At 39.2% G+C, this 24616-nt stretch overlaps 1 protein-coding gene across 1 annotated transcript in view; it reads left to right on the forward strand.

The window, feature by feature from the left end:
- LOC124794927 (sideroflexin-2) overlaps positions 1–24616 on the forward strand; it is a 155372-nt gene that overhangs the window by 19454 nt on the left and 111302 nt on the right. Inside the window, exons 2-3 of the mRNA XM_047258635.1 lie at positions 15791–15947; positions 16077–16247. Coding sequence (XP_047114591.1) covers positions 15793–15947; positions 16077–16247 — 326 coding nt within the window. The 5' untranslated portion in view covers positions 15791–15792. The remainder of the gene's footprint in view (positions 1–15790; positions 15948–16076; positions 16248–24616) is intronic.

The raw sequence follows: 24616 nt of genomic DNA on the forward strand, positions 1-24616 counted from the left end.
GTAATTACTGTGGAACTACACTACTGGGCATTAACATTGCTACACCAAGAAGAAATGCAGATGATAAATGGGTATTCATTGAACAAATATATTATACTAGAACTGACATGTGATTACATTTTCACGCAATTTGGGTGCATACATCCCGAGAAATCAGTACCCAGAACAACCACCTCGGGCCGTAATAATGGCCTTGATACTCCTGGGCATTGAGTCAAACAGAGCTTGGATGGCGTGTACAGGTACAGCTGCCCATGCAGCTTCGACACGGTACCACAGTTCATCAAGAGTAGTGACTGGCGTATTGTGACGAGCCAGTTGCTCGGCCACCATTGACCAGACGTTTTCAATTGGTGAGAGATCTGGAGAATGTGCTGGCCAGGGTGGCAGTCGAACATTTTCTGTATCCAGAAAGGCCCCGCAACATGCGGTCGTGCATTATCCTACTGAAATGTAGGGTTTCGCAGGGATCGAATGAAGGGTAGAGCCACGGGTCGTAAGACATCTGAAATGTAACGTCCACTGTTCAAAGTGCCATCAATGCGAACAAGCGGTGACCGAGACGTGTAACCAATGGCACTCCATACCCTCACGCCGGGTGATACGCCAGTATGGCGATGACAAATACACACTTCTAATGTGCGTTCACTGCGATCTCACCAAACATGGATGTGACCATCATGATGCTGTAAACAGAACCTGGATTCATCCGAAAAAATGATATTTTGCCATTTGTGCACCCAGGTTCGTCATTGAGTACGCCATCGCAGGCGCTCCTGTCTGTGATATAGCATCAAGGGTAACCACAGCCATGGTCTCAGAGCTGATAGTCCATGCTACTGCAAACTTTGTCGAACTGTTCGTACAGATGGTTGTTGTCTTGCAAATGCCCCCTTCTGTTGACTCAGGGATTGAAATGTGGCTGCCGGCCGCGGTGGCTTTGCGGTTCTAGGCACTTCAGTCCGGAACCGCGTGACTGCTACGGTCGGTCGCAGGTTCGAATCCTGCCTCGGGCATGGATGTGTGTGATGTCCTTAGGTTAGTTAGGTTTAAGTAGTTCTAAGTTCTAGGGGACTGATGACCTCAGATGTTGAGTCCCATAGTGCTCTGAGCCATTTGAACCATTTTTTTTTAGATGTGGCTGCACGATCCATTACAGCCATGTGGATAAGATGCCTGTCATCTCAACTGCTATTGATATGAGGCCATTGGGATCCAGCACAGCATTCCGTATTACCCTCCTGAATGCACCGATTCCATTTTCTGCTAACAGTCATTGGATCTCGACCAACGCGAGCAGCAATGTCGCTATACGATAAACCAACCTTTATCACAGTCGGAAACGTGATGGTGTGCTTTTCTCCTCCTTACACGAGGCATCACAACAATGTTTCACCAGGCAATGCCAGTCAACTGCTGTTTGTCTATGAGAAATCTGTTGGGAACTTTCCTCATGTCAGCACGTTGTAGGTGTCGCCACCAGTGCCAACCTTGTGTGAATGCTCTCAAAAGCTAATCATTTGCAAATCATAGCATCTCCTTCCTGTCAGTTAAATTTCGTGTCTGTAGCATGCCATCTTCGTGGTGTAGCAATTTTAATGGCCAGTATTGTACAATCAGAACACAAAGAACAGAAATTAAATGTACAAATGCATAATTATGATCTATCACAAAGCTTCATGGTCCTTGTTATCATACTCTTCATTAAGCATGTTCTGTGGCTTGAGGTTCGGTAAAACTGTCTGTCCATTCATTACCCAAAGCAGTTGTAACAACCTACCTCCATTTAAAAAGCACTACTACATACATGATGTAGGAACTAAATTATGTTGGCATTCAAATAGATAATACTTGAGCAGTGCAGAGCAACAAAATTATCCTTTGTGCTTGGGGTCCAGAGAAAATGGTGTGACAATATTAGGCACAAGATAGATCGCTTCTCACTTTAAAGGAGACCTGTTAAGTTGCAGACAGGCACAACAAAAATATTGTTACACATTATAGCTTTCATCAAAAGCTTTTTTTAGCAAAGAAAACACACGCATGTTCATACGAGCAAGCACACCTCAGAGACGCGTAACTGCTATCAACAACAGCTCTGACCAGAATACAACTGTCTCATGGAGAAGGGGGAGGGATAGCAGGCAACATGTGGAGCATGCCGGGGGGGGGGGGGGGGGGCGCTGTCTGGCAGAGTGTGCAGGGACTAATGACTACTAGGCTTAGCATCAGGTGGTGCCGTTGGAGGGAGGGGGGAATTCAGAATGGCAGATTGGGGAGTGAATAGGGAGAGATGCAGGGAAGGGGAAGGACAGGCTGGTACATTGGCAGAGGGCAGCACACAAAGAGAGTGAGGGAAAGTGAAAAGAGAGAAGGTGTTATGGTGATGAGGTGGAAACTGTTGGACGGAGAGTGTGGGGTCAGTAGGTTACTGTAGGTTAAGGTCGGAATAGTTTCAGGAGTGGAGAATGTGTTGTAAGTGTAACTCCCAAGTATACGGTTCAGAAAATCTGGTGGTGGAGGGGAGGATCCAGATGGTCTGGGTTTTGAAACAGCTATTTAAATCAAGCATGTGTTCAGCTGCATGTTGTGCCACAGAGTGGTCTACTTTGCTCTTGGCCATAGTTTGGCTGTGGACGTTCATCGTGGTGGACAGCTGGTTGGTAGTCATATCGATGTAACGACTGTACAATGATGCAGCAGAGCTGGTATACAACATGACTGCTTTCACAGTTGGCCAAGCCTTTCCTGGGGTAACATAAGCCTTTGACAGTAGTAGAATGAGAAGTGCTAGGTGAGTGGACTGGGCAGGTCTTGCATCTGGGTCTTTCACAGGAATATGATCCCTGTAGCAAGGGGGATTGGGAGTAGCATAGAGATGGACTAAGATATTGTGGAGGTTGAGTGGGTGATGGAACAAAACTTAAGAAGGTGTGGGAAGGATCTTGGGTAGGATGTCCCTCATTGCCATTCTGGATTGCAAGGCTGTATGGCTGGGTTTTTTGATGTGGAAGGGATGGCAGGTGATTGGTTGGTTTAATGTGGACACGATTGTGGATGGAGCCATCAGAGAGGAGGCGGTCAATATCTAGGAAGGTGGGACACTGGACTGAGGAGTACCAGGTGAAGCAGATGGGAGAGAAGGTGTTCAGTTTGTGAAAGAGTGAGGTTAGGGTGTCTTGGCCCTGAGACTTGATCATGAATGTATCATCAATGAACCTGAACCAGATCAGGGGTTTGGGGTTTTGGGAGGTAGTGGGTTTGGTGTCTGAAGGACGTATGGAAAGGTAGTGTTCGGTTATGACAAGACCATGGGCATGAGGGATTTTGGTGTATTCAACAGTGACCACTAGAGAACCAGGAGGTAAAAGGGCAGGGATGGTGGAGAGTCGGTAAAGGAAGTGATTGGTATCTTTGATGTGGCTGTTCTCTCTTCTGTTGAAAGACTGGTGTTCTTAGTAAGGGACCTGGGAAAGAATGGTGAGTCCATGTCGGAGATAGGGATTCCTGGAAGCTGAGAAGGAGTTGTTAAGAGGGGGGGGGGGGGGGGGGGGGGTTGGAAGAAGGTTGGCTTTGGTTGGAGGGGTTGGTGGGAAAGAAGTTTTTCCACTGGATTGATTGGGAGAAGAAGAGTAGGTTTTTGACATGTTCAATTTGGGTGTAGGGCTAAAGCTGAGGCCTTTTGATAGAACTGAAATTTCTGTATGGCTGATGATTTTCGTGGACAGGTTATGTTTTGGCTCTGGATTTGGAACATTTGTAGGGAGTTTTGGGGGATGTCACAGGTTGAAAAGATCAGCTAGGAAGGGTCTGGGTGCTATGAGGGGTTGACGAAAAGGAACATTGTGGGCATGATGAGGGTTGGATAGTGGTGCCCCAAGCTGGCCAAGGGATGTCAGTAGGTTGGGTAATGGAGGCAGTATTTAGAACACTCCTCCAAGTGCTCGATACAGAGGTTCAGTTTCATAGATGTGACTATGTAGTAGGAATTACACATTATCAGTATCTTGCAGAGGCGACAGAGGTGGTTCTGGGATGCTTGTATCATAGAAATGTGTTTTTGCAGCACCAGGTTTGTGAGGGACAGGGGCTGGCAAAACCTGAAAATGTGAAGGTTATTGTGAAAGGAGAGATGGAATCCAAGAAAGAAATTCTTATAGTTAGGCCAATTTGGGGGGAATTCCATACTGTATGTTTCTTCTTCATGGAAGAATGAGAAATTTATTCGGGAAGGCTAAAAACGTATGTGGATCACCTAGAATGAAAGAAACACTTAAAATAGATTGTAGCAGTAAATACTGACCTGACCTTCTCCTTGTAATTTAATAATGTGAAGTAATTTTTTCTTTTTACACAGTTAGCAAGTAAATTATACTGTTTTGTATTTACAGTGCCACAGCCATGGAAAATAGCATTCTGCATTATTCTTAATAAATGATAAGGTATTGTTTTCAAGAAAAGTGAAGGAACTTATTCCACATACTAAAGCTAGAGAAAAGATAAATTTAAAACATATATACTTCATATCCAAGGAGTTAATCTCAAATATTACTTAAAAATCTGGAACATAATAAATAAATAACCATATTTTTGCACAACAAATCAGATTTATCCAAGGAAAATTATTTTCCTCTTTCATATAATCAAAGAAATAAAGATAATTTCATGCTTTCTACTCATCATTAAAACATGTATGCTGAGAATCTTCAAGATATGCTGATAAAAATCTACAAAAAAATTATATTTTGCTATGAACGTAAGTGTTGCAAATGGCTCTGAGCACTGGGACTTAACATCTGAGTGATCAGTCCATATGAATGTAAGTCCTTTGGGGGGGGGGGGGGCAGGGGGGGGGGGGGGAGACAACAACAACAACCTGTTTAATACTCTGCTTCAGCTATTCAGTGAAAGAATTCATAAAAGATGAAGTGATAAATGAAACAGGTTGTTGTTTTCTGTAACCTCATTGAGGAATCTTACATATTCATTCACAGTAAAAAGGGTAACAATAGGAAATTCTTCTGACTGTTTAGCTGTAACTTCATATAAATGAAGTTACACTCTCGTAGTGTTTATATTTCTTCTGTGTTCTAATCAAATGATTAATAAATGAATGTCATGAGACAAATAACAATAGACAAGTAAGAATCTGTGGGACTGTTATAACGCACAGGTGTGACTGAATGTTACTGTGGAAAGAGTCTAGAAAGAGTTGATTCTCTAATAGTTCTCTGGGTCATTCCTGAATATTGTTCACATTTAACACATTCTTATCAAGCTAAAAAAAAGTAAAGAAATTATAAAGAATCCAAAGAAGGAATGAATAATACGTGTGAATTGTATACTACTGAAATTATCAGTATGCTCCATTTGGAGACTACACAAAAGATACTCATTCACCTCAGACAGGGTCGCTTGTAAAACTCCAATAACCAGTCTTACGAGAGAACTCGAGTATCACATTACTCACACCTACATGTAACTCTCATAATTACTGCGGAGAAAAATTTGAGAGTGGTTAGGACACATACAGGCACTCATTTTTACACACAGTATGAACAGCATAGTATGAAGAATGAATAATGTTTGCAACAAGATGTCCTCTACAGTGCTCCTTATTGTGGTTTCAGAAACATCATTGTATATTTAGATATAGATTGTATGAATTTTGGCAAACACAACTAACATTTCAGTTATATTGTGATCGAGGAAGTGTATTATTATTGGTATACCTCTAAAAATTGTTCACAGAAATTTAAAGTTCATCCGTAGATTAACTCTTTGCAGTCTAGGGGATGCATATTTACTAGTGAATTCATTTTACAGGCATTTGTGTCTCATGATAATTGAAAACAAATATTTTCCTATTCCATTTTGCCCACATGTTGTGTTTTGGTGTGGTGTGTAAACCTGTTCATATTGTGATTTATTGTTAATCTGTATCCTAACAATTATAATACATTGTATCTGGATCCCGCTCCAGCTACTGCCGGGTCTGGGTGCTGACGAGTCCTCTCCATTTGGCTCGTTCCTCCCACCTCTTTTCTTCCTCCACTTGCTGCCAGGTCACACCTCTCCTTTCCACAGAAATTCTCATTCCTGTTTTCCACCGTATTCTTGGGTGCCCTCGAGGTCTTTTTCCATCCATCTTTAGTTCTTCCATAATTTTTGGAAGTCTCTGCCGACGCATCCTCTTAACATGCCCGTACCATCTTAATGACTTTTTTCGATTTCTTCTCTCGTACATTCTTGTTTGGTTCCTTTCTAATATCTACATTCCTTACTCTGTGTATTCTTGTTTTCCCCTTAACTGCTCTGAGAAATTTCATTTCCCGTGCTTGCAGTCTGCTCCAGTCCCTTTCTGTCATTGTCCACGTTTCTCCGCCATATGTGACAATAGGGAAGTAATAACTCTTATAATGAGGAGTTTTGCTTTTTCTGAAACTTCCTTATTCCAGATCAGGTGTTTAATTGTTTGGTAGAAATTGCTTCTCTTCTGTAACCTCCTATTAATTTCGTTTATTATTCTTCCATCACTAGATATTTCACTCTCTATATAAGTGAAACTGTCTACCACTTTGAGGGGTTCTCTCTCTTCCAAATTCCAATACTTCAGTCTTATTATTAATCCATACCTTTTCATTATTTCCTTCCATACATCAAGTTGTCTCTGTACATCTACCTCTTTGTCGCCCCATAGTACAATATCATCTGAAAAAATCATCTTTTTGTCTTTTTCTTTTACTATATTTTAACAGCCCTATTCATTCCCTCCATCACAACATTAAAACGTGCAGGAGATAGAATGCTTCCTTGCTTAAGTCCTTATCTTATTTCAAAGTATTCCGAGTTCCCCAGTGGTGTTCTAATTCTACAATTGTGCTCTCTGTACATTGTCTTTATTACATTAATGTATCCATCTTCTGTACTTGTTGTTGTTGTTGTTGTTGTTGTTGTTGTGGTCTTCAGTCCTGAGACTGGTTTGATGCAGCTCTCCATGCTACTCTATCCTGTGCAAGCTTTTTCATCTCCCAGTACCTACTGCAACCTACATCCTTCTGAATCTGCGTAGTGTATTCATCTCTTGGTCTCCCTCTACGATTTTTACCCTCCACGCTGCCCTCCAATACTAAATTGGTGATCTCTTGATGCCTCAGAACATGTCCTACCAACCGATCCCTTCTTCTGGTCAAATTGTGCCACAAACTTCTCTTCTCCCCAATCCTATTCAATACTTCCTCATTAGTTATGTGATCTACCCATCTAATCTTCAGCATTCTTCTGTAGCACCGCATTTCGAATGCTTCTATTCTTTTCTTGTCCAAACTATTTATTGTCCATGTTTCACTTCCATACATGGCTACACTCCATACGAATACTTTCAGAAATGACTTCCTGACACTTAAATCAATACTGGATGTTAACAAATTTCTCTTCTTCAGAAACGCTTTCCTTGCCATTGCCAGCCTACATTTTATATCCTCTCTACTTCGACCATCATCAGTTATTTTGCTCCCCAAATAGCAAAACTCCTTTACTACTTTAAGTGCCTCATTTCCTAATCTAATTCCCTCAGCATCACCCGACTTAATTAGACTACATTCCATTATCCTTGTTTTGCTTTTGTTGATGTTCATCTTATATCCTCCTTTCAAGACACTGTCCATTCCATTCAACTGCTCTTCCAAGTCCTTTGCTGTCTCTGACAGAATTACAATGTCATCAGCGAACCTCAAAGTTTTTATTTCTTCTCCATGAATTTTAATACCTAATCCAAATTTTTCTTTTGTTTCCTTCACTGCTTGCTCAATATACAGATTGAATAACATCGGGGAGAGACTAAAACCCTGTCTCACTCCCTTCCCAACCACTGCTTCCCTTTCATGTCTCTCGACTCTTATAACTGCCATCTGGTTTCTGTACAAATTGTAAATAGCCTTTCGCTCCCTGTATTTTACCCCTGCCACCTTTAGAATTTGAGAGAGAGTATTCCAGTCAACATTGTCAAAAGCTTTCTCTAAGTCTACAAATGCTAGAAACGTAGGTTAGCCTTTCCTTAATCTTTCTTCTAAGATAAGTCGTAAGGTCAGTATTGCCTCACGTGTTCCAGTGTTTCTACGGAATCCAAACTGATCTTCCCCGAGGTTGGCTTCTACTAGTTTTTCCATTCGTCTGTAAAGAATTCGTGTTAGTATTTTGCAGCTGTGACTTATTAAGCTGATAGTTCGGTAATTTTCACATCTGTCAACACCTGCTTTCTTTGGGATTGGAATTATTATATTCTTCTTGAAGTCTGAGGGTATTTCGCCTGTTTCATACATCTTGCTCACCAGATGGTAGAGTTTTGTCAGGACTGGCTCTCCCACGGCCGTCAGTAGTTCCAATGGAATATTGTCTACTCCGGGGGCCTTGTTTCGACTCAGGTCTTTCAGTACTCTGTCAAACTCTTCATGCAGTATCATATCTCCCATTTCATCTTCATCTACATCCTCTTCCAATCCATAATATTGTCCTCAAGTACATCGCCCTTGTATAGACCCTCTATATACTCCTTCCACCTTTCTGCTTTCCCTTCTTTGCTTAGAACTGGGTTTCCATCTGAGCTCTTGATATTCATACAAGTCATTCTCTTATCTCCAAAGGTCTCTTTAATTTTCCTGTAGCAGTATCTATCTTACCCCTAGTGAGATAAACCTCTACATCCTTAACATTTGTCCTCTAGCCATCCCTGCTTAGCCATTTTGCACTTCCTGTCGATCTCATTTTTGAGACGTTTGTATTCCTTTTTGCCTGTTTCACTTACTGCATTTTTATATTTTCTCCTTTCATCAATTAAATTCAATATTTCTTCTGTTACCCAAGGATTTCTACTAGCCCTCGTCTTTTTACCTACTTGATCCTCTGCTGCCTTCACTACTTCATCCCTCAAAGCTACCCATTCTTCTTCTACTGTATTTATTTCCCCCATTCCTGTCAATTGCTCCCTTATGCTCTCCCTGAATCTCTGTACAACCTCTGGTTCTTTTAGTTTATCCAGGTCCCATCTCCTTAAATTCCCAACTTTTTGCAGTTTCTTCAGTTTTAATCTACAGGTCATAACCAATAGATTGTGGTCAGAGTCCACATCTGCCCCTGGAAATGTCTTACAATTTAAAACCTGGTTCCTAAATCTCTGTCTTACAATTATATAATCTATCTGATACTAGTATCTCCAGGGTTTTTCCATGTATACAACCTTCTTTCATGATTCTTAAACCAAGTGTTAATTATGATTATGTTGTGCTCTGTGCAAAATTCTACAAGGCGGCTTCCTCTTTCATTTCTGTCCCCCAATCCATATTCACCTACTATGTTTCCTTCTCTCCCTTTTCCTACACTCGAATTCCAGTCACCCATGACTATTAAATTTTCGTCTCCCTTCACAATCTGAATAATTTCTTTTATTTCATCATACATTTCTTCAATTTCTTCGTCATCTGCAGAGCTAGTTGGCATATAAACTTGTACTACTGTAGTAGGTGTGGGCTTCGTATCTATCTTGGCCACAATAATGCGTTCACTATGCTGTTTGTTATAGCTTACCCACATTCCTATTTTCCTATTCATTATTAAACCTATTCCTGCATTACCCCTATTTGATTTTGTGTTTATAACCCTGTAGTCACCTGACCAGAAGTCTTGTTCCTCCTGCCACCGAACTTCACTAATTCCCACTATATCTAACTTCAACCTATCCATTTCCCTTTTTAAATTTTCTAACTTACCTGCCCGATTAAGGGATCTGACATTCCATGCTCCGATCCGTAGAACGCCAGTTTTCTTTCTCCTGATAACGACATCCTCTTGAGTAGTCCCCACCCGGAGATCCGAATGGGGGACTATTTTACCTCCGCAATATTTTACCCAAGAGGACACCATCATCATGTAATCATACAGTAAAGCTGCATGCCCTCGGGAAAAATTACGGCTGTAGTTTCCCCTTGCTTTCAGCCGTTCGCAGTACCAGCACAGCAAGGCCGTTTTGGTTATTGTTACAAGGCCAGATCAGTCAATCATCCAGACTGTTGCCCTTGCAACTACTGAAAAGGCTGCTGCCCCTCTTCAGGAACCACACGTTTGTCTGGCCTCTCAACAGATACCCCTCCGTTGTGGTTGCACCTACGGTACGGCTATCTGTATCGCTGAGGCATGCAAGCCTCCCCACCAACGGCAAGGTCCATGGTTCATGGGGGGGCTTCTATACTTATCTATACTTATCTTCTTCATTTCTTCCCAGAGTCTTTCCCTGTTAACTGAGTCATAAGCCTTTTCTATGTCTATAAAAACCATTATCACCCTTTTGTTATACTCCCAACTTTTTTCATCAGTTGACGGATAGAAAATATCAGGTCGATCGTGCTTCTTCCTTTCCTAACCCCATGCTGTTCTTCACTCAGCTCCTTTTCTATCTTTTCACTTATTCAATTCAGTAAAATTCTTAAAAAATCTTGGCCGTATGACTCATAAGGATTATTCCTCTGTAGTTTTTGCAAAGTCTTTATTGCCTTTTTTGAAGATGGGAACAATGTCTCCTCTTCTCCAATTGTCAAGTATTGTACTATTTCTCCACACACTTGACAGTACTCTATACAGCCACTGCACTCCCACTGGACCCACTGCTCTTATCATGGGGCTTTCCCCCCATTCATCTTCTTCACAGCTATTTCCATTTCTTCCTGTGTAATTTATCCTAATTCTGCTTCCCAACTTATCTCAATTTGTCCATTATTTGTTTCCTCATGTACCTGCTCCTCAGTGTTTAACAGTTTCTTAAAATGTTCTCTCCAGAGATCTTTTATATTCCTTGTATCTTCTGTCACAGTACCATCCTCTGTTTCCATCTTTACTGGTACTTCAGAAGCCGGCCTTTTGTTTTTCATCATTTTATAGAAGATTTTCTTACAGGTCTTAACATCTTCTTCAAGTTTTTTGTAAACTCTTCCCATGCATTTTTCTTTGCTGTTTCCACTATTTCTTTGCACTTCTTCTTTTCCTCTATATGTCTTCTAACTGCTTGGATTGTGGTATCATCCCATCAGCTTGACTATCTTACTTTTTCCTTTCCAGATGTTCTGCCACATACTTTTTGTGCTGCTTCGACTAAAGTGTCTTTGAATAAACTCCATTCTTTTTCTACATTGCAGAAAACTTCTTTTGGAAATTTTTGTGTGATTAATTCTCTATACTTCTCAGCATTTTCACTCTCTTTCAGTTTCCAATCCCGTATCCTCATCACTTTCTCCTGTTTTCCATTTTCCACACACTGATTTATTTTTCATTGTCCCACCAGTAATCTATGGTCTCCATCTGCACTCACACTTGGAATTACCTTCAAATTTGTTACTTTCTCTCCCCATTCCCTATCTACTAGAATATAATCAATTACACTCCTGGTTTTTCCATCCCATCTGTATCTGGTGATAACATGACTTTCTCTCTTCATAAACCAGCGATTTGCTATTTTCATTCCATTCCTCTGGCACAAATCCAGGAGTCTTTCCCCTTCTTCATTTCTGCCTCCATATCCAAAACATCCCAATACTTGCTCAAATCCCTCTGTCTTTGCATGCCTGTGCATTAAAATCTCCCATCACTATATTAGCACTCTCTATATGGTTCTCTAACTCATTTTCAAAGTCCAACTTCTCTTCTTTGCTACATCCCACTTGAGGTGCATAAATCTGGATAAATTTAGTGTTTCTTTGTGGAATCTCAGATGTAATATGATCCTGTCTCATGTATATCTCACACTTTCAGTACAGCTTTGTACATTCTTATTCACGATCACTGCCACACCATTTCTTCCAAACCTGTTATTCCCACTCCAGTACAGTTTTCCTCCTCCTCTCAAATTTTTCTCACCTTTTTCCTTTCACTTCATTTCGCTTAATCCCAAAGTATCTAACTTTATCTTTGTTAGTACATCTGTCATTTCTTCCATTTTTCGATTGAGGGTTAATATATTAATGGTGCCAATATTTAGGTTATTTTTTAGTCCATTTGGTTTCATCTTCTTTTACTGATGAATATCATCAGGTCTCCCATCATTCGCACCAGTACTTGAAGAAGCAGTATGCTCAAACCCCGAGTGGTTCATTCCAAAGCTCATCTGTGTTTTGAAAGCAGTATATAAGATTTTCCTACTGGCTTGTTAGGCCTAATGCAAGAAAGGATTTTCTATTGGGGTTGTCTCCCTTAGCCTTTGGAGTTTCTCCTCCTCCACAAGGCAGTGGTTCCCTTCTCATTTGATCCCCAGAAAGGAGGGTTGCCCCATCTGCCAGCTTTGCTGTTATGAAATCTTTCTTCTCCACCGTCGCTACCGTTAAGGTCTAAAGGGGAGTCGTACCACCCTGTCTCGACAATGTTAAATAGGCTATATAAATGCCCCGTTTTCTCAGGAACTGTTGAGTATATAAATGTGGTGTTTTTATCACATGTTCTCCCTTGTTTTGTGACTGTATTGCTCTACAATCACTTTAAAATAACAATTGGAATAAAAGTTATTATTTTTTCCCTAAACATATAATTTCTTGGTGTAAATTTTCACAATTTTAATTTCTTGAATTTTAGCTATTACAGTAAATACTACTAAAGTAGAGCTACAACATCATTGTACTATCTATGTTATGTGGTAAATAGTTCATTGATATAGATTCAGAAGTTTCTGAGAAGTAAGAGCTTTTATACTGAAAAATGTCATGTTGAGAAAATTGTATTTAAAGAAAAAATTTTAATATACAGCCAACTGATACATAAAAAATATGTTAGAATCCTCCTGGATGGTATTCCTCATCTCCTCCTTCACCTTCCTTACCCAGTGCTGCACTCCTTCTCTTGGATCTGACTTCTTTTGACATATTGTTTGTTGCAATCTCTGCCTTCATGATTCGCAGTTGGTCCAAGTCCATCACACTTTTTGTGGTGTTGTAACCTTTATGAATGCCAAGATATTCCAAAACCTGTAGTCTTCCAGAATAGCCATAATTAAAAGTAAGAACAGCATCCAAAACACCAAGTTCAAAGACTGACCCAACAAACACATTTTTTGGTGTCCTTAACCATACAACATTGTTAAATGATCCATTCACATTTTGTGTTTTGCCCTTGAGACATTTCTTCAACAGCTCTGGTTGGGCAAGATCCTGAAACACAGGTTTCATGGCAAGCATAACAGCATTTGGTATAGTAATTTTGTGCGATAAAGTGTTTACTTTACCCTCCTCTTTTGCCTTCAAGTATTTACACCATTCAGTGGAACACAGGTTGTGTATTGGTTCAACATCTGTAGAGAGCTTGTGAAAATAAATTGCCCCAGCAGCTCTCTTCATACCATCTAAATTATCTCTGTTACCCTAATATTGTGTAATCTGATCAATTTGTTTATCAGTCAGTCGACGTCTTATACCTAGACCATCAGATAACTTATACTTCCCAACTACTGTTTGAGTCTACGTAGTCTCGTGTCCATTCTCTTTTGCACATGATTAATGCATTCTAGTTTTGTAATTGACAAATCACCATAGGGTTTACTCTCCACCACTGCCTTATACGATCGTGAGTCTCCATCCCCAGGAAAACTCATGTAGCAAACAGCACGGTCATGCTGGGAACATTGGAACATTTTCACTGCAGAAGCAACCTCCATCCCTCCACTAGTTCCTTCATAGTTTCTCTGACAATTCATTTCATGCTTTTAGTTTGCTTTTCAGTACTCTTGCCTGCTTACCTACAACCCTGGCAGTACATGGTCAACACATCAACATCCAACACTTTCCCATTGTCGATGCTGATATTAGATGCACATGAATTCTTTGACTGGAAACCTCTTTTTTACCAGGATCCGTCGAATGATATTGCTATGTCAGAACTACCATTTTCTGCTACAGCCTGCTCTGCTGCTGTAGTCATTGACTCCATAGCACACGCCTTGACACTACTTCTTACTATGGAGTTGTATTTTATAGATTTTGTAGGGGGACTAGGCAGGTTCAGCAAGCCACAAAGAACCTTACCAGCATAATGGCCTTTTCCTATGCATCTAAGTCCATAGAAGTATCTTAGATTAGTGTCAAAAAGTCCATTCTTTACACTTACTTCTGAAGTCTTGAAAGTCTTTTCGCTTTTACAGATCAAACACATTATTTGTAAAGTGCTCACCAGACCATTGCATTGAGATAGTTTTTCAGAAATTTCAATTTCCCCTCCACATATACGACAACACACTGTTTCACACAAAGCTGAAGTAAGTATATGGAGATTGATAATAATATTGCAGTTTGTTTCTCTGTCTGAAGCTGCGTTGTATTTTACATCATTACCCAGCAGTTTTTTCTTGGGAGCACTCAGAGGAGTAGAAGGACTGCCACTATTTACAACCAAATTATCACGCCCTTCAGCGCTAACCACTCTTTTTACTGCTGTTATATTTGATCTGTAGTATCTGTTACCTCTGTTTCATATTTTTTTAAACACTCGTTTTGGTTTAGTCATGACGAAAACTATCACAGGAAACACAGAAACTAAAACGCGGCTAGTGGATAACTGTTGTTGTCAAACACAAACAAATGTTCAGTTCCAAGAGTTTTCTGCGAAGTACCACCAGTGTAGGCAACTTATGAAACGGACAGTTCTCTACAAAACAAAAGAAATTACAGTCTTCTAGACTACATAGCTCCAGAGAAAAATGCCAATATGTGGAATGACGGAAAACAAAATTCTCGGAAATGTCATTGCATGATTATTTTCAAATATTTATTTAAAATAGTAAATGATCGAATATTTCAATAAAACCAACACCAAATTAAGCATAAAAAATCCATATTTTCATAATTTGCATAAAAGTAAAAATGTCAAATTTTGTCATTTTGGACAGTACGACTCCCCTTAACCTGTAACCCCGGGCATGGGTCCGTGTTATACCCCACGGGTTTGGGTCCCTGCCTGAACTCAGCCATCCTATCACTTCAGCCTACTGAAGTGTAGGATGCCCGCCCCCATGACGTGGATGTGCCAGACGGGAATTACCCCAGTGGAGGAATAGGGAAGAGGACTCTACCTCCCTGGAGCCGGGTTAATGATTGTGTATGGTGCTACAATTAAAGGCAATTACAATACATTAGTTTCTTTATTTCTCTTGTGTGGCGCCAGTCACTACCAGAGTATGGGGAGACTTCTTACAACTGCAACTACTGATGTCAAAATTATACAGTCACATTCAAGATGTAACAATAATTGATGTCCCAGAAATCTGATCCTGCATTTATGTGTAAAATGCCATGTTTTGTTTATAAGTAACTGACTGTGTATTGTACAGTAATCATAGTTAGATAAACCTTCTCTTAATTCCCCCCTCCCAATTTCTTAGTTTCCTAGGACTTCCCCAGTATAATTGATTCCTTATCTTGTTGTGAAGTGTGTAGTGATTTGATATTAAACAGTAAATGATAAGATAAGATTCTTGCTGCTATCATGTATGTTAATAATGCCGTACTTCACTTCAGACACTGTTGAAAAGTGATTTTTTATGAAGCCTACAAATTTTACACATGCACTCAAACACAATATCATATCCACTGTGATTACTTTTTAGTTATTGCTTATATACATTAAAGGTCAGTGGTGTAGAGATACTCCTACTGAGAATGCTACTTATCTTCATTATTAAAAATAAAGTTCACTGTAGTATAATAATTATAATATTTGAACTTATGTATGAATATGGCACACTGAGAAAGGGAGGCTTTTCTTGCAGATATGTTACATGAACGCATAGATGTGGATAGTCCTCTTTGGGACCAATCAACTTTCCTTGGGAGACTGAAACACTTTTTTTGGGTGACAGATCCAAGAACATGCACTGCTTCTGATACAGCATTAGATGATGCCAAGAAGTTAATAGAACTCTACAGGTAAGAGTATCCCACAGTTGGAACTGTTCTCTAATGATATTTCAGATTCTTAGTTTGTGCTTTTTAGTGGTACTGCCTTTCTGTCAAATATATTGCATGATTTAATACAATTATTTTATTTTTATCCAGAGTTGGTAAGGAACCTCCAGGAACAAATCAAGAGCAAATCATATATGCAAAGAAACTGTATGACAGTGCATTCCATCCGGACACTGGTGAGAAACAAAATGTGTTTGGCAGAATGTCTTTCCAGGTCCCTGGAGGTATGGCAATCACAGGAGCTATGTTACAATTCTACAGGTGACATTTTTGTTACGTATTTTGTGTTTAATGTAATTGTGCACTATAGGGTGAATCTGAATAGATTATAGCATTTTGCAATAAGTACAGAGTAATCTAACATTTTTTTATTTAAATATTCTTGAGCGGCAAATCCAGATTCATCTCCCACTATTAGTCTCAGTTTAATCATCAGATAAGACCAGCAAGTTCAATATTGACAACAAATGAAAGTTATTAGTGTTTGCATTTAATAGTTCTCAATCATGTGTGTACCCATACTTTCATAAAACATATCAGATTCATAGAGTGGACTGGATTTTATGAATCACATGCTGATGCCATTTACTTACATGGTAACCTCAAACTTTTCCATACTCGCAATACAACAAAATGAGTTTTATTCATGAGTAACTAACAATGGAAAACAGTAAACTTAGGCTAAAACTTAATATTTGAGAACGAATACTACATGAAAGTATTTATCAGGCTTACCTCAAGGAATTATGTGTATGATAGATAAACAACCTTGCAGGTATTAAACTTCCTGGCAGATTAAAACTATGTGCCCAACCGAGACTCGAACTCGGGACCTTTGCCTTTCGCGGGCAAGTGCTCTACCATCTGAGCTACCAAAGCACGACTCACGCCCGGTGCTCACAGCTTTACTTCTGCCAGTACCTCGTCTCCTACCTTCCAAACTTTACAGAAGCTCTCCTGCGAACCTTGCAGAACTAGCACTCCTGAAAGAAAGGATAGTGCGGAGACATGGCTTAGCCACAGCCTAGGGGATGTTTCCAGAATGAAATTTTCACTCTGCAGCGGAGTGTGCGCTGATATGAAACTTCCTGGCAGATTAAAACTATGTGCCCAACCGAGACTCGAACTCGGGACCTTTGCCTTTCGCGGGCAAGTGCTCTACCATCTGAGCTACCGAAGCACGACTCCCGCCCGGTACTCACTCCCGAGTTCAAGTCTCGGTTGGGCACATAGTTTTAATCTGCCAGGAAGTTTCATATCAGCGCACACTCCGCTGCAGAGTGAAAATTTCATTCTTGCAGGTATTGTTTTTAGTTGACTGAGGTTTGTTGCCCTGTGATGTAGTTTTATAAAGAGAGTCACATTCATAAAAAAACTTGTTTGAAATACTAGAAGATTTGAAGATAATTAATGTATGGTGCTAAGACTGGCAGCTGACCCTGAATTTTAAATTTATGAACTACAAACATAAAAACAAAAGACTATATCGATTGATCACATTATTTCAGTCAGTTGGAAATGTCAAGTACCCATACTGTATCAAGTGATTTGAAGTAGAATGCCGATGTTTGTTGTTGTTGTTGTTGTTGATGTTGTTGTTTTTACCCTCCATGCTGCCCTCCAATATTAAATCGATGATCCCTTGAGGCCTCAGAACATGTCCTATCAACTGAACCCTTCTTCTAGTCAAGTTGTGCCACAAACTCCTCTTCTCCCCAATTCTATTCAATACCTCCTCATTAGTTATGTGATCTACCCATCTAATCTTCAGCATTCTTCTGTAGCACCACATTTTGAAAGCTTCTATTCTCTTCTTGTCCAAACTATTTATCGTCCATGTTTCCATACAAACATTTTCAGAAACGACTTCCTGACACTTAAATCTATACTTGATGTTAACAAATTTCTCTTCTTCAGAAACGCTTTCCTTGCCCTTGCCAGTCTACATTTTATATCCTCTCTACTTCTACCATCATCAGTTATTTTGCTCCCCAAATAGCAAAACTCCTTTACTACTTTAAGTGTCTCATTTCCTAATCTAATTCCCTCAGCATCACCTGACTTAATTCGACTACATTCCATTATCCTCCTTTTGCTTTTGTTGATGTTCATCGTATATCCTCCTTTCAAAACCCTGTCCATTCCGTTCAACTGCTCTTCCAAGTTCTTTGCTGTCTCTGACAGAATTACAATATCATCGGCGAACCTCAAAGTTTTTATTTCTTCTCCATGGATTTTAATATCTACACTGAATTTTTCTTTTGTTTCCTTTACTGCTTGCACAATATACAGATTGAATAACACCGGGGAGAGGCTACAACCCTGTCCAACCCTGTCTCACTCCCTTCCCAACCACTGCTTCCCTTTCGCGCCCCTCGACTATTATAACTGCCATCTGGTTTCTGTACAAATTGTAAATAGCTTTTCACTCCCTGTATTTTACCCATGCCACCTTTAGAATTTGAAAGAGAGTATTCTAGTCAACAGTGTCAAATGCTTTCTCCAAGTCTACAAATGCTAGAAACGTAGGTTTGCGTTTCCTTAATCTATCTTCTAAGATAAGTCGTAGGGGCAGTATTGCCTCACGTGTTCCAACATTTCTACGGAATTCAAACTGATCTTCCCCAAGGTCGGCTTCTACCAGTTTTTCCATTCGTCTGTAAAGAATTCGTGTTAGTATTTTGCTTTGGTTCAGTAATTTTCACATGTGTCAACACCTGCTTTCTTTGGGACTGGAATTATTATATTCTTCTTGAAGTCTGAGGCTATTTCCCCTGTTTCATACATCTTACTCACCAGATGGTAGAGTTTTGTCAGGACTGGCTCTCCCAAGGCTGTCAGTAGTTCTAATGGAATGTTGTCTACTCCTGGGGCCTTGTTTCAACTCAGGTGTTTCAGTGTTCTGTCAAACTCTTCACGCAGTATCACATCTCCCATCTTCATCTTCATCCTCTTCCATTTCCATAATACTGTCCTCAAGTACATCGCCCTTGTATAGACCCTCTATATACTCCTTCCACCTTTCTGCTTTCCCTTCTTTGCTTAGAACTGGGTTTCCACCTGAGCTCTTAATATTCATACAAGTGGTACGCTTTCCTCCAAAGGTCTCTTTAATTTTCCTGTAGGCAGTATCTATCTTACCCCCAGTGAGATAAGCCTCTACATTGTTACATTTGTCCTCTAGCCATCCCTGCTTAGGCATTTTGCACTTCCTGTCGATCTCATTTTTGAGACGTTTGTATTCCTTTTTGCCTGCTTCATTTACTGCATTTTTATATTTTCTCCTTCCATCAATTAAATGCAATATTTATTCTGTTACCCAAGGATTTCTACGAGCCCTCGTCTTTTTACCTACTTGATCGTCTGCTGCCTTCACTACTTCACCCCTCAGAGCTACCTATTCTTCTTCTACTGTATTTCGTTCCCCCATTCCTGTCAGTTGTTCCCTTATTCTCTCCCTGAAACCCTGTACAACCTCTGGTTCTTTTAGTTTATCCAGGTCCCATCTCCTTAAATTCCCACCTTTTTGCAGTTTCTTCAGTTTTAATCTACTGTTCATAACCAATAGATTGTGGTCAGAGTCCACATCTGCCCCTGGAAATGTCTTACAATTTAAAACCTGGTTCTTAAATCTCTGTCTTACCATTATATAATCTATCTGATACCTTCCAGTATCTCCAGGATTCTCCCATGTATACATCCTTCTTTTATGATTCTTGAACCAAGTGTTAGCTATGATTAAGTTATGCTCTGTGCAAAATTCTACCAAACGGCTTCCTCTTTCTTTTCTTCGCCCCAGTCCATATTCACCTACTATGTTTCCTTCTCTCCCTTTTCCTACTATCAAATTCCAGTCACCCATGACCATTAAATTTTTGTCTCCCTTCACTGCCTAAATAATTTCTTTTATCTCATCATACATTTCATCAATTTCCTCATCATCTGCAGAGCTAGTTGGCATATAAAATTGTACTACTGTAGTAGGCATGGGCTTCGTGTCTATCTTGCCCCATATAAATCTAGTAATTAAAAAAAAATTAAAAAAATAAAATAAATACCCAGGAATAATAACTTCCCAGTGAAGGATATTATATGAAAACCCTTCATTTGGCAATTCTTGATTACTGTTCATCATCTGAGACACTTCCAAGCAGACTGAGCAGAATGATTTGAGAAAATTCATAGAATATCTGTGGTATGCCTCGTGGACTTATTCAGTCATGATGAGAGCATTACACAAATGCTTAACAAACTCAGGTGGAATATGTTAAGAAAGGTGCTATGAATTTTTGTTTGGTCCAGGGATTAATATCAACGCAAAGTACATAGTAATATCAGCTGACATACGGCATTGCTTTTACATATGATAGCAGTAGTTATTAAGTGAGAGTATAAGATCAACACTATCAAAGTTAGTTATAGTATAAAGAGACATAATACATAATTAATAATATTCTGACAGTTCCAAGTATTAACATTGTAAGTCCAAAAATGGTCACATTGTGTTACAATGTTTGCCAAAATTTTTGTTTCACTATTTTTCTCCTGTATGAAAATTTTATCTCTTAACACCGCAACATACACAGCAATAGCACTCTTCAGAATATTGTAAGTCCTCTAAGTAACTCATGCACCTCTGAAAAGAATCACAATTTATGTTATGATGCTTTTCCTGGGATAATGAAGCATAATTAAAATTATAACTGTAATTATGACATTTGTACAGGGGATATCTATAGTTTACATGTGAGCAACATTCATCATCCTCGCTGTTAAGTAGGAAGCATTGTCATCTAGGGTTGCTTGTAGCCAATAATATCAATGCTGATTGTAGACGTAGTCATCAGTACAAGTGTAACCAGTGATTTCACATAGAATAATAATTGATAAATAGCTGTTTGAATGGATTTTGAGTTCACTACTTTTGTAATTGATATCAGTAATTAAGCTGTTGACTAATCATGTACTAAAGTTTGACATTAAAAATAATGAGCATGGTTCTCAAACCAATGAATGAATGCTAATGGATGTAAGTACTCAATTTTTCTTGTATGAACAATGATAAAGAACAGAATTTCATATAGAGAACTGAAAACCGGTAAGAGCACTGGAATTCTGTCAATAGTGATACATAATTGTGTTGTATACAGGTTAAGAATATTTTTCGTAATTTCTTGGCTGCATAGTTCTATTTAGTGCCACAAATAATAATTTGCGTTGTCGCAGCAATAATTATTATTTGAAATCACCAATTTCTTTCTACAGGTAGGGAAGCATAAATATAAGGGAATAATTTCCCAGTGGTGCTGGAGGCTGTAGTTCATGGTTTCCAAATGATCATCTCAATAATGGCACAGATTTAGTATCAAAAGGCAAGATTTTTTATGTATTTTATGTACACTATTGTATCAAGATAATGCTAATTCATAGTTTTGTTCATTCCACCTATTCTTAGAAAAGCTTTGCTTTTGTATAACTGAAGTGGTGACAGTGGGAAGCGGACAAAAATTATTCATTCCTTATGCTCGGATAACAGTAATGACTCTATTGCTATACTTTTTTTTCCATAATAGCTGATAGCATATCACAAGAAAAAGAGAACACAGTTGAAAGGTAAATATAGGAAAGATGAGGGTAAAGGCTTTGTAGCACATGTGTTTCAGGAAACAGTATAATTTAAGGATTTAATTTTAACATTACGCGTCTTTATTGCTTAATCCCAATATATCTAACTTCCTCTCTGTTAGTACATCTGTAATTTCTTCCATTTTTCCATTGAGGGTTAATATATTAAGGGTGCCAATATTATAAGGTGAGAAGAATTTGAGAGGAGGAGGAAAACTGTACTGGAGTGGGAATAACAGGTGTGGAAGAAATGGTGTGGCAGTGATGGTGAATAAGAATGTACAAAGCTGTATTGAAAATGTGAGATATATATCAGACAGGATCATAATCTTAAACCTGAGATTCCAAAAAGAAACACTAAAAGTAATCCAGATTTATGCACCTCAAGTGGGATGTAGCGAAGAAGAGAAGACGGACTTTGAAAATGAGTTAGAGAACCATATAGAGAGTGCTAATATAGTGATGGGAGATTTTAATGCACAGGTATGCAAAGACAGAGGGATTTGAGCAAGTATTGGGATGTTTTGGATATGGAGGCAGAAATGAAGAAGGGGAAAGACTCCTGGATTTGTGCCAGAGGAATGGAATGAAAATAGCAAATCGCTGGTTTATGAAGAGAGAAAGTCATGTTATCACCAGATACAGTTGGGATGGAAAAACCAGGAGTGTAATTGATTATATTCTAGTAGATAGGGAATGGGGAGAGAAAGTAACAAATTTGAAGGTAATTCCAAGTGTGAGTGCAGATGGAGACCATAGATTACTGGTGGGACAATGAAAAATAAATCAGTGTGTGGAAAATGGAAAACAGGAGAAAGTGATGAGGATATGGGATTGGAAACTGAAAGAGAGTGAAAATGCTGAGAAGTATAGAGAATTAATCACACAAAAATTTCCAAAAGAAGTTTTCTGCAATGTAGAAAAAGAATGGAGTTTATTCAAAGACACTTTAGTCGAAGCAGCACAAAAAGTATGTGGCAGAACATCTGGAAAGGAAAAAGTAAGATAGTCAAGCTGATGGGATGATACCACAATCCAAGCAGTTAGAAGACATATAGAGGAAAAGAAGAAGTGCAAAGAAATAGTGGAAACAGCAAAGAAAAAAGCATGGGAAGAGTTTACAAAAAAAAAAAATTGAAGATGTGAAGAGCAATAAGAAAATGTTCTATAAAATGGCTTCTGATAAAAGGAAGGCTTCTGAAGTACCAGTAAAGATGGAAACAGAGGACGGTACCATTATTGAGGATCCAGGGAATATAAAAGATCTCTGGAAAGAACATTTTAAGAAACTGTTAAACGCTGAGGAGCAGGTACATGAGGAAACAACAAATAATGGAGAAATTGAGAGAAGTTGGGAAGCAGAATTAGGACAAATTACACGGGAAGAAATGGAAAAAGCTGTGAAGAAGATGAATGGGGGCAAAGCCCCAGGACCTGATGAAGTATCAGTGAACATGATAAGAGCAGCAGGTCCAGTGGGAATGCAGTGGCTGTATAGAGTACTATCAAGCGTGTGGAGAAATGGTACAATACCTGACGACTGGAGAACAGGAGACACTGTTCCCATCTCCAAGAAAGGCAATAAAAGACTTTGTAAAAACTACAGAGGAATAACCCTTATGAGTCATACAGCCAAGATTTTTTAAAGAATTTTACTAAATTGAATAAGTGAAAAGATAGAAAAGGAGCTGAGTGAAGAACAGCATGGGTTTAGGAAAGGAAGAAGCACGATCGATCTGATATTTTCTATCCGTCAACTGATGGAAAAAAGTTGGGAGTATAACAAAGGGGTGATAATGGTTTGTGTACTAGGCATAGAAAAGGCATATGACTCAGTTGACAGGGAAAGACTCTGGGAAGAAATGAAGAAGATAGATATAGAAGATGGATACATTAATGTTATAAAGACATTGTACAGAGGACACAATTGTAGAATTAGAGTACCGTTGGGGAACTCTGAATTCTTCGAAATAAGACAAGGACTTAAGAAAGGAAGTATTCTATCTCCTGCACTTTTTAATGTTGTGATGGAGGGAATGAATAGGGCAGTTAAAGATATAGTAAAAGAAAAAGACAAAAAGATGATTTTTGCAGATGATATGGTAATATGGGGTGATAAAGAGGTAGATGTACAGTTACAGCTCGATGCATGGAAGGAAATAATGAAAAGGTATGGATTAAAAATAAATATAGATAAGAGTGAAGTAATGGTATTTGGAAGAGAGAAAAGGATCAACGGAAATATTACCTTGAATGGAGAACCCCTCAAAGTGGTAGAAAGTTTCACTTATTTAGGGAGTGAAATATCTAGGGATGGAAGAATAACTAACGAAATTAATAGTAGGTTACAGAAGGGAGGCAATTTCTGTCAAACAATAAAACACCTGATTTGGAATAAGGAAGTTTCAGAAATATCAATACTCCTTATGTATAGGAATTATTACATCACTATTGTGACCTATGGTGGAGAAACATGGACAATGACAGAAAGGGACTGGGGCAGACTGCAAGCAGGGGAAACGAAATTTCTCAGAGCAGTTAAGGGAAAAACAAGAATGGACAGAGTAAGGAATGTAGAGATTAGAAAGGACCTTAAACAAGAAAGTATGAGAGAAGAAATTGAAAGAAAGAGATTAAGATGATATGGGCACGTTAAGAGGATGCATGGGCAGAGACTCCCCAAAATTATGGATGAATTGAAGATGAATGGGAAAAGACCTAGAGGGCACTCAAGAACATGGTGGAAAATGGGAGTGAGAATATCTGTAGAAAGGAGAGGTGTGGCCTGGCAGCAAGTGGAGGAAGAAAAGTGGTGGGAGGACCGAGCCAAATGGAGAGGACTCATCAGCTCCCAGACCCAGCAGTAGCTGGAGTGGGATTCGGACATAGATAGATAGATAGACATCTTTATTGCAGGAGAAAACTCCTTACAAGGTAATGCGCAACCCTTAAATGGTTCTTCACCCACCTCCACAGCAGAATGAAATGCAACACCCTCCTCACCA

This window comes from Schistocerca piceifrons, chromosome 4 (assembly GCF_021461385.2).
Source record: "Schistocerca piceifrons isolate TAMUIC-IGC-003096 chromosome 4, iqSchPice1.1, whole genome shotgun sequence".
Classification (NCBI taxonomy): Eukaryota; Metazoa; Arthropoda; class Insecta; order Orthoptera; family Acrididae; genus Schistocerca; species Schistocerca piceifrons.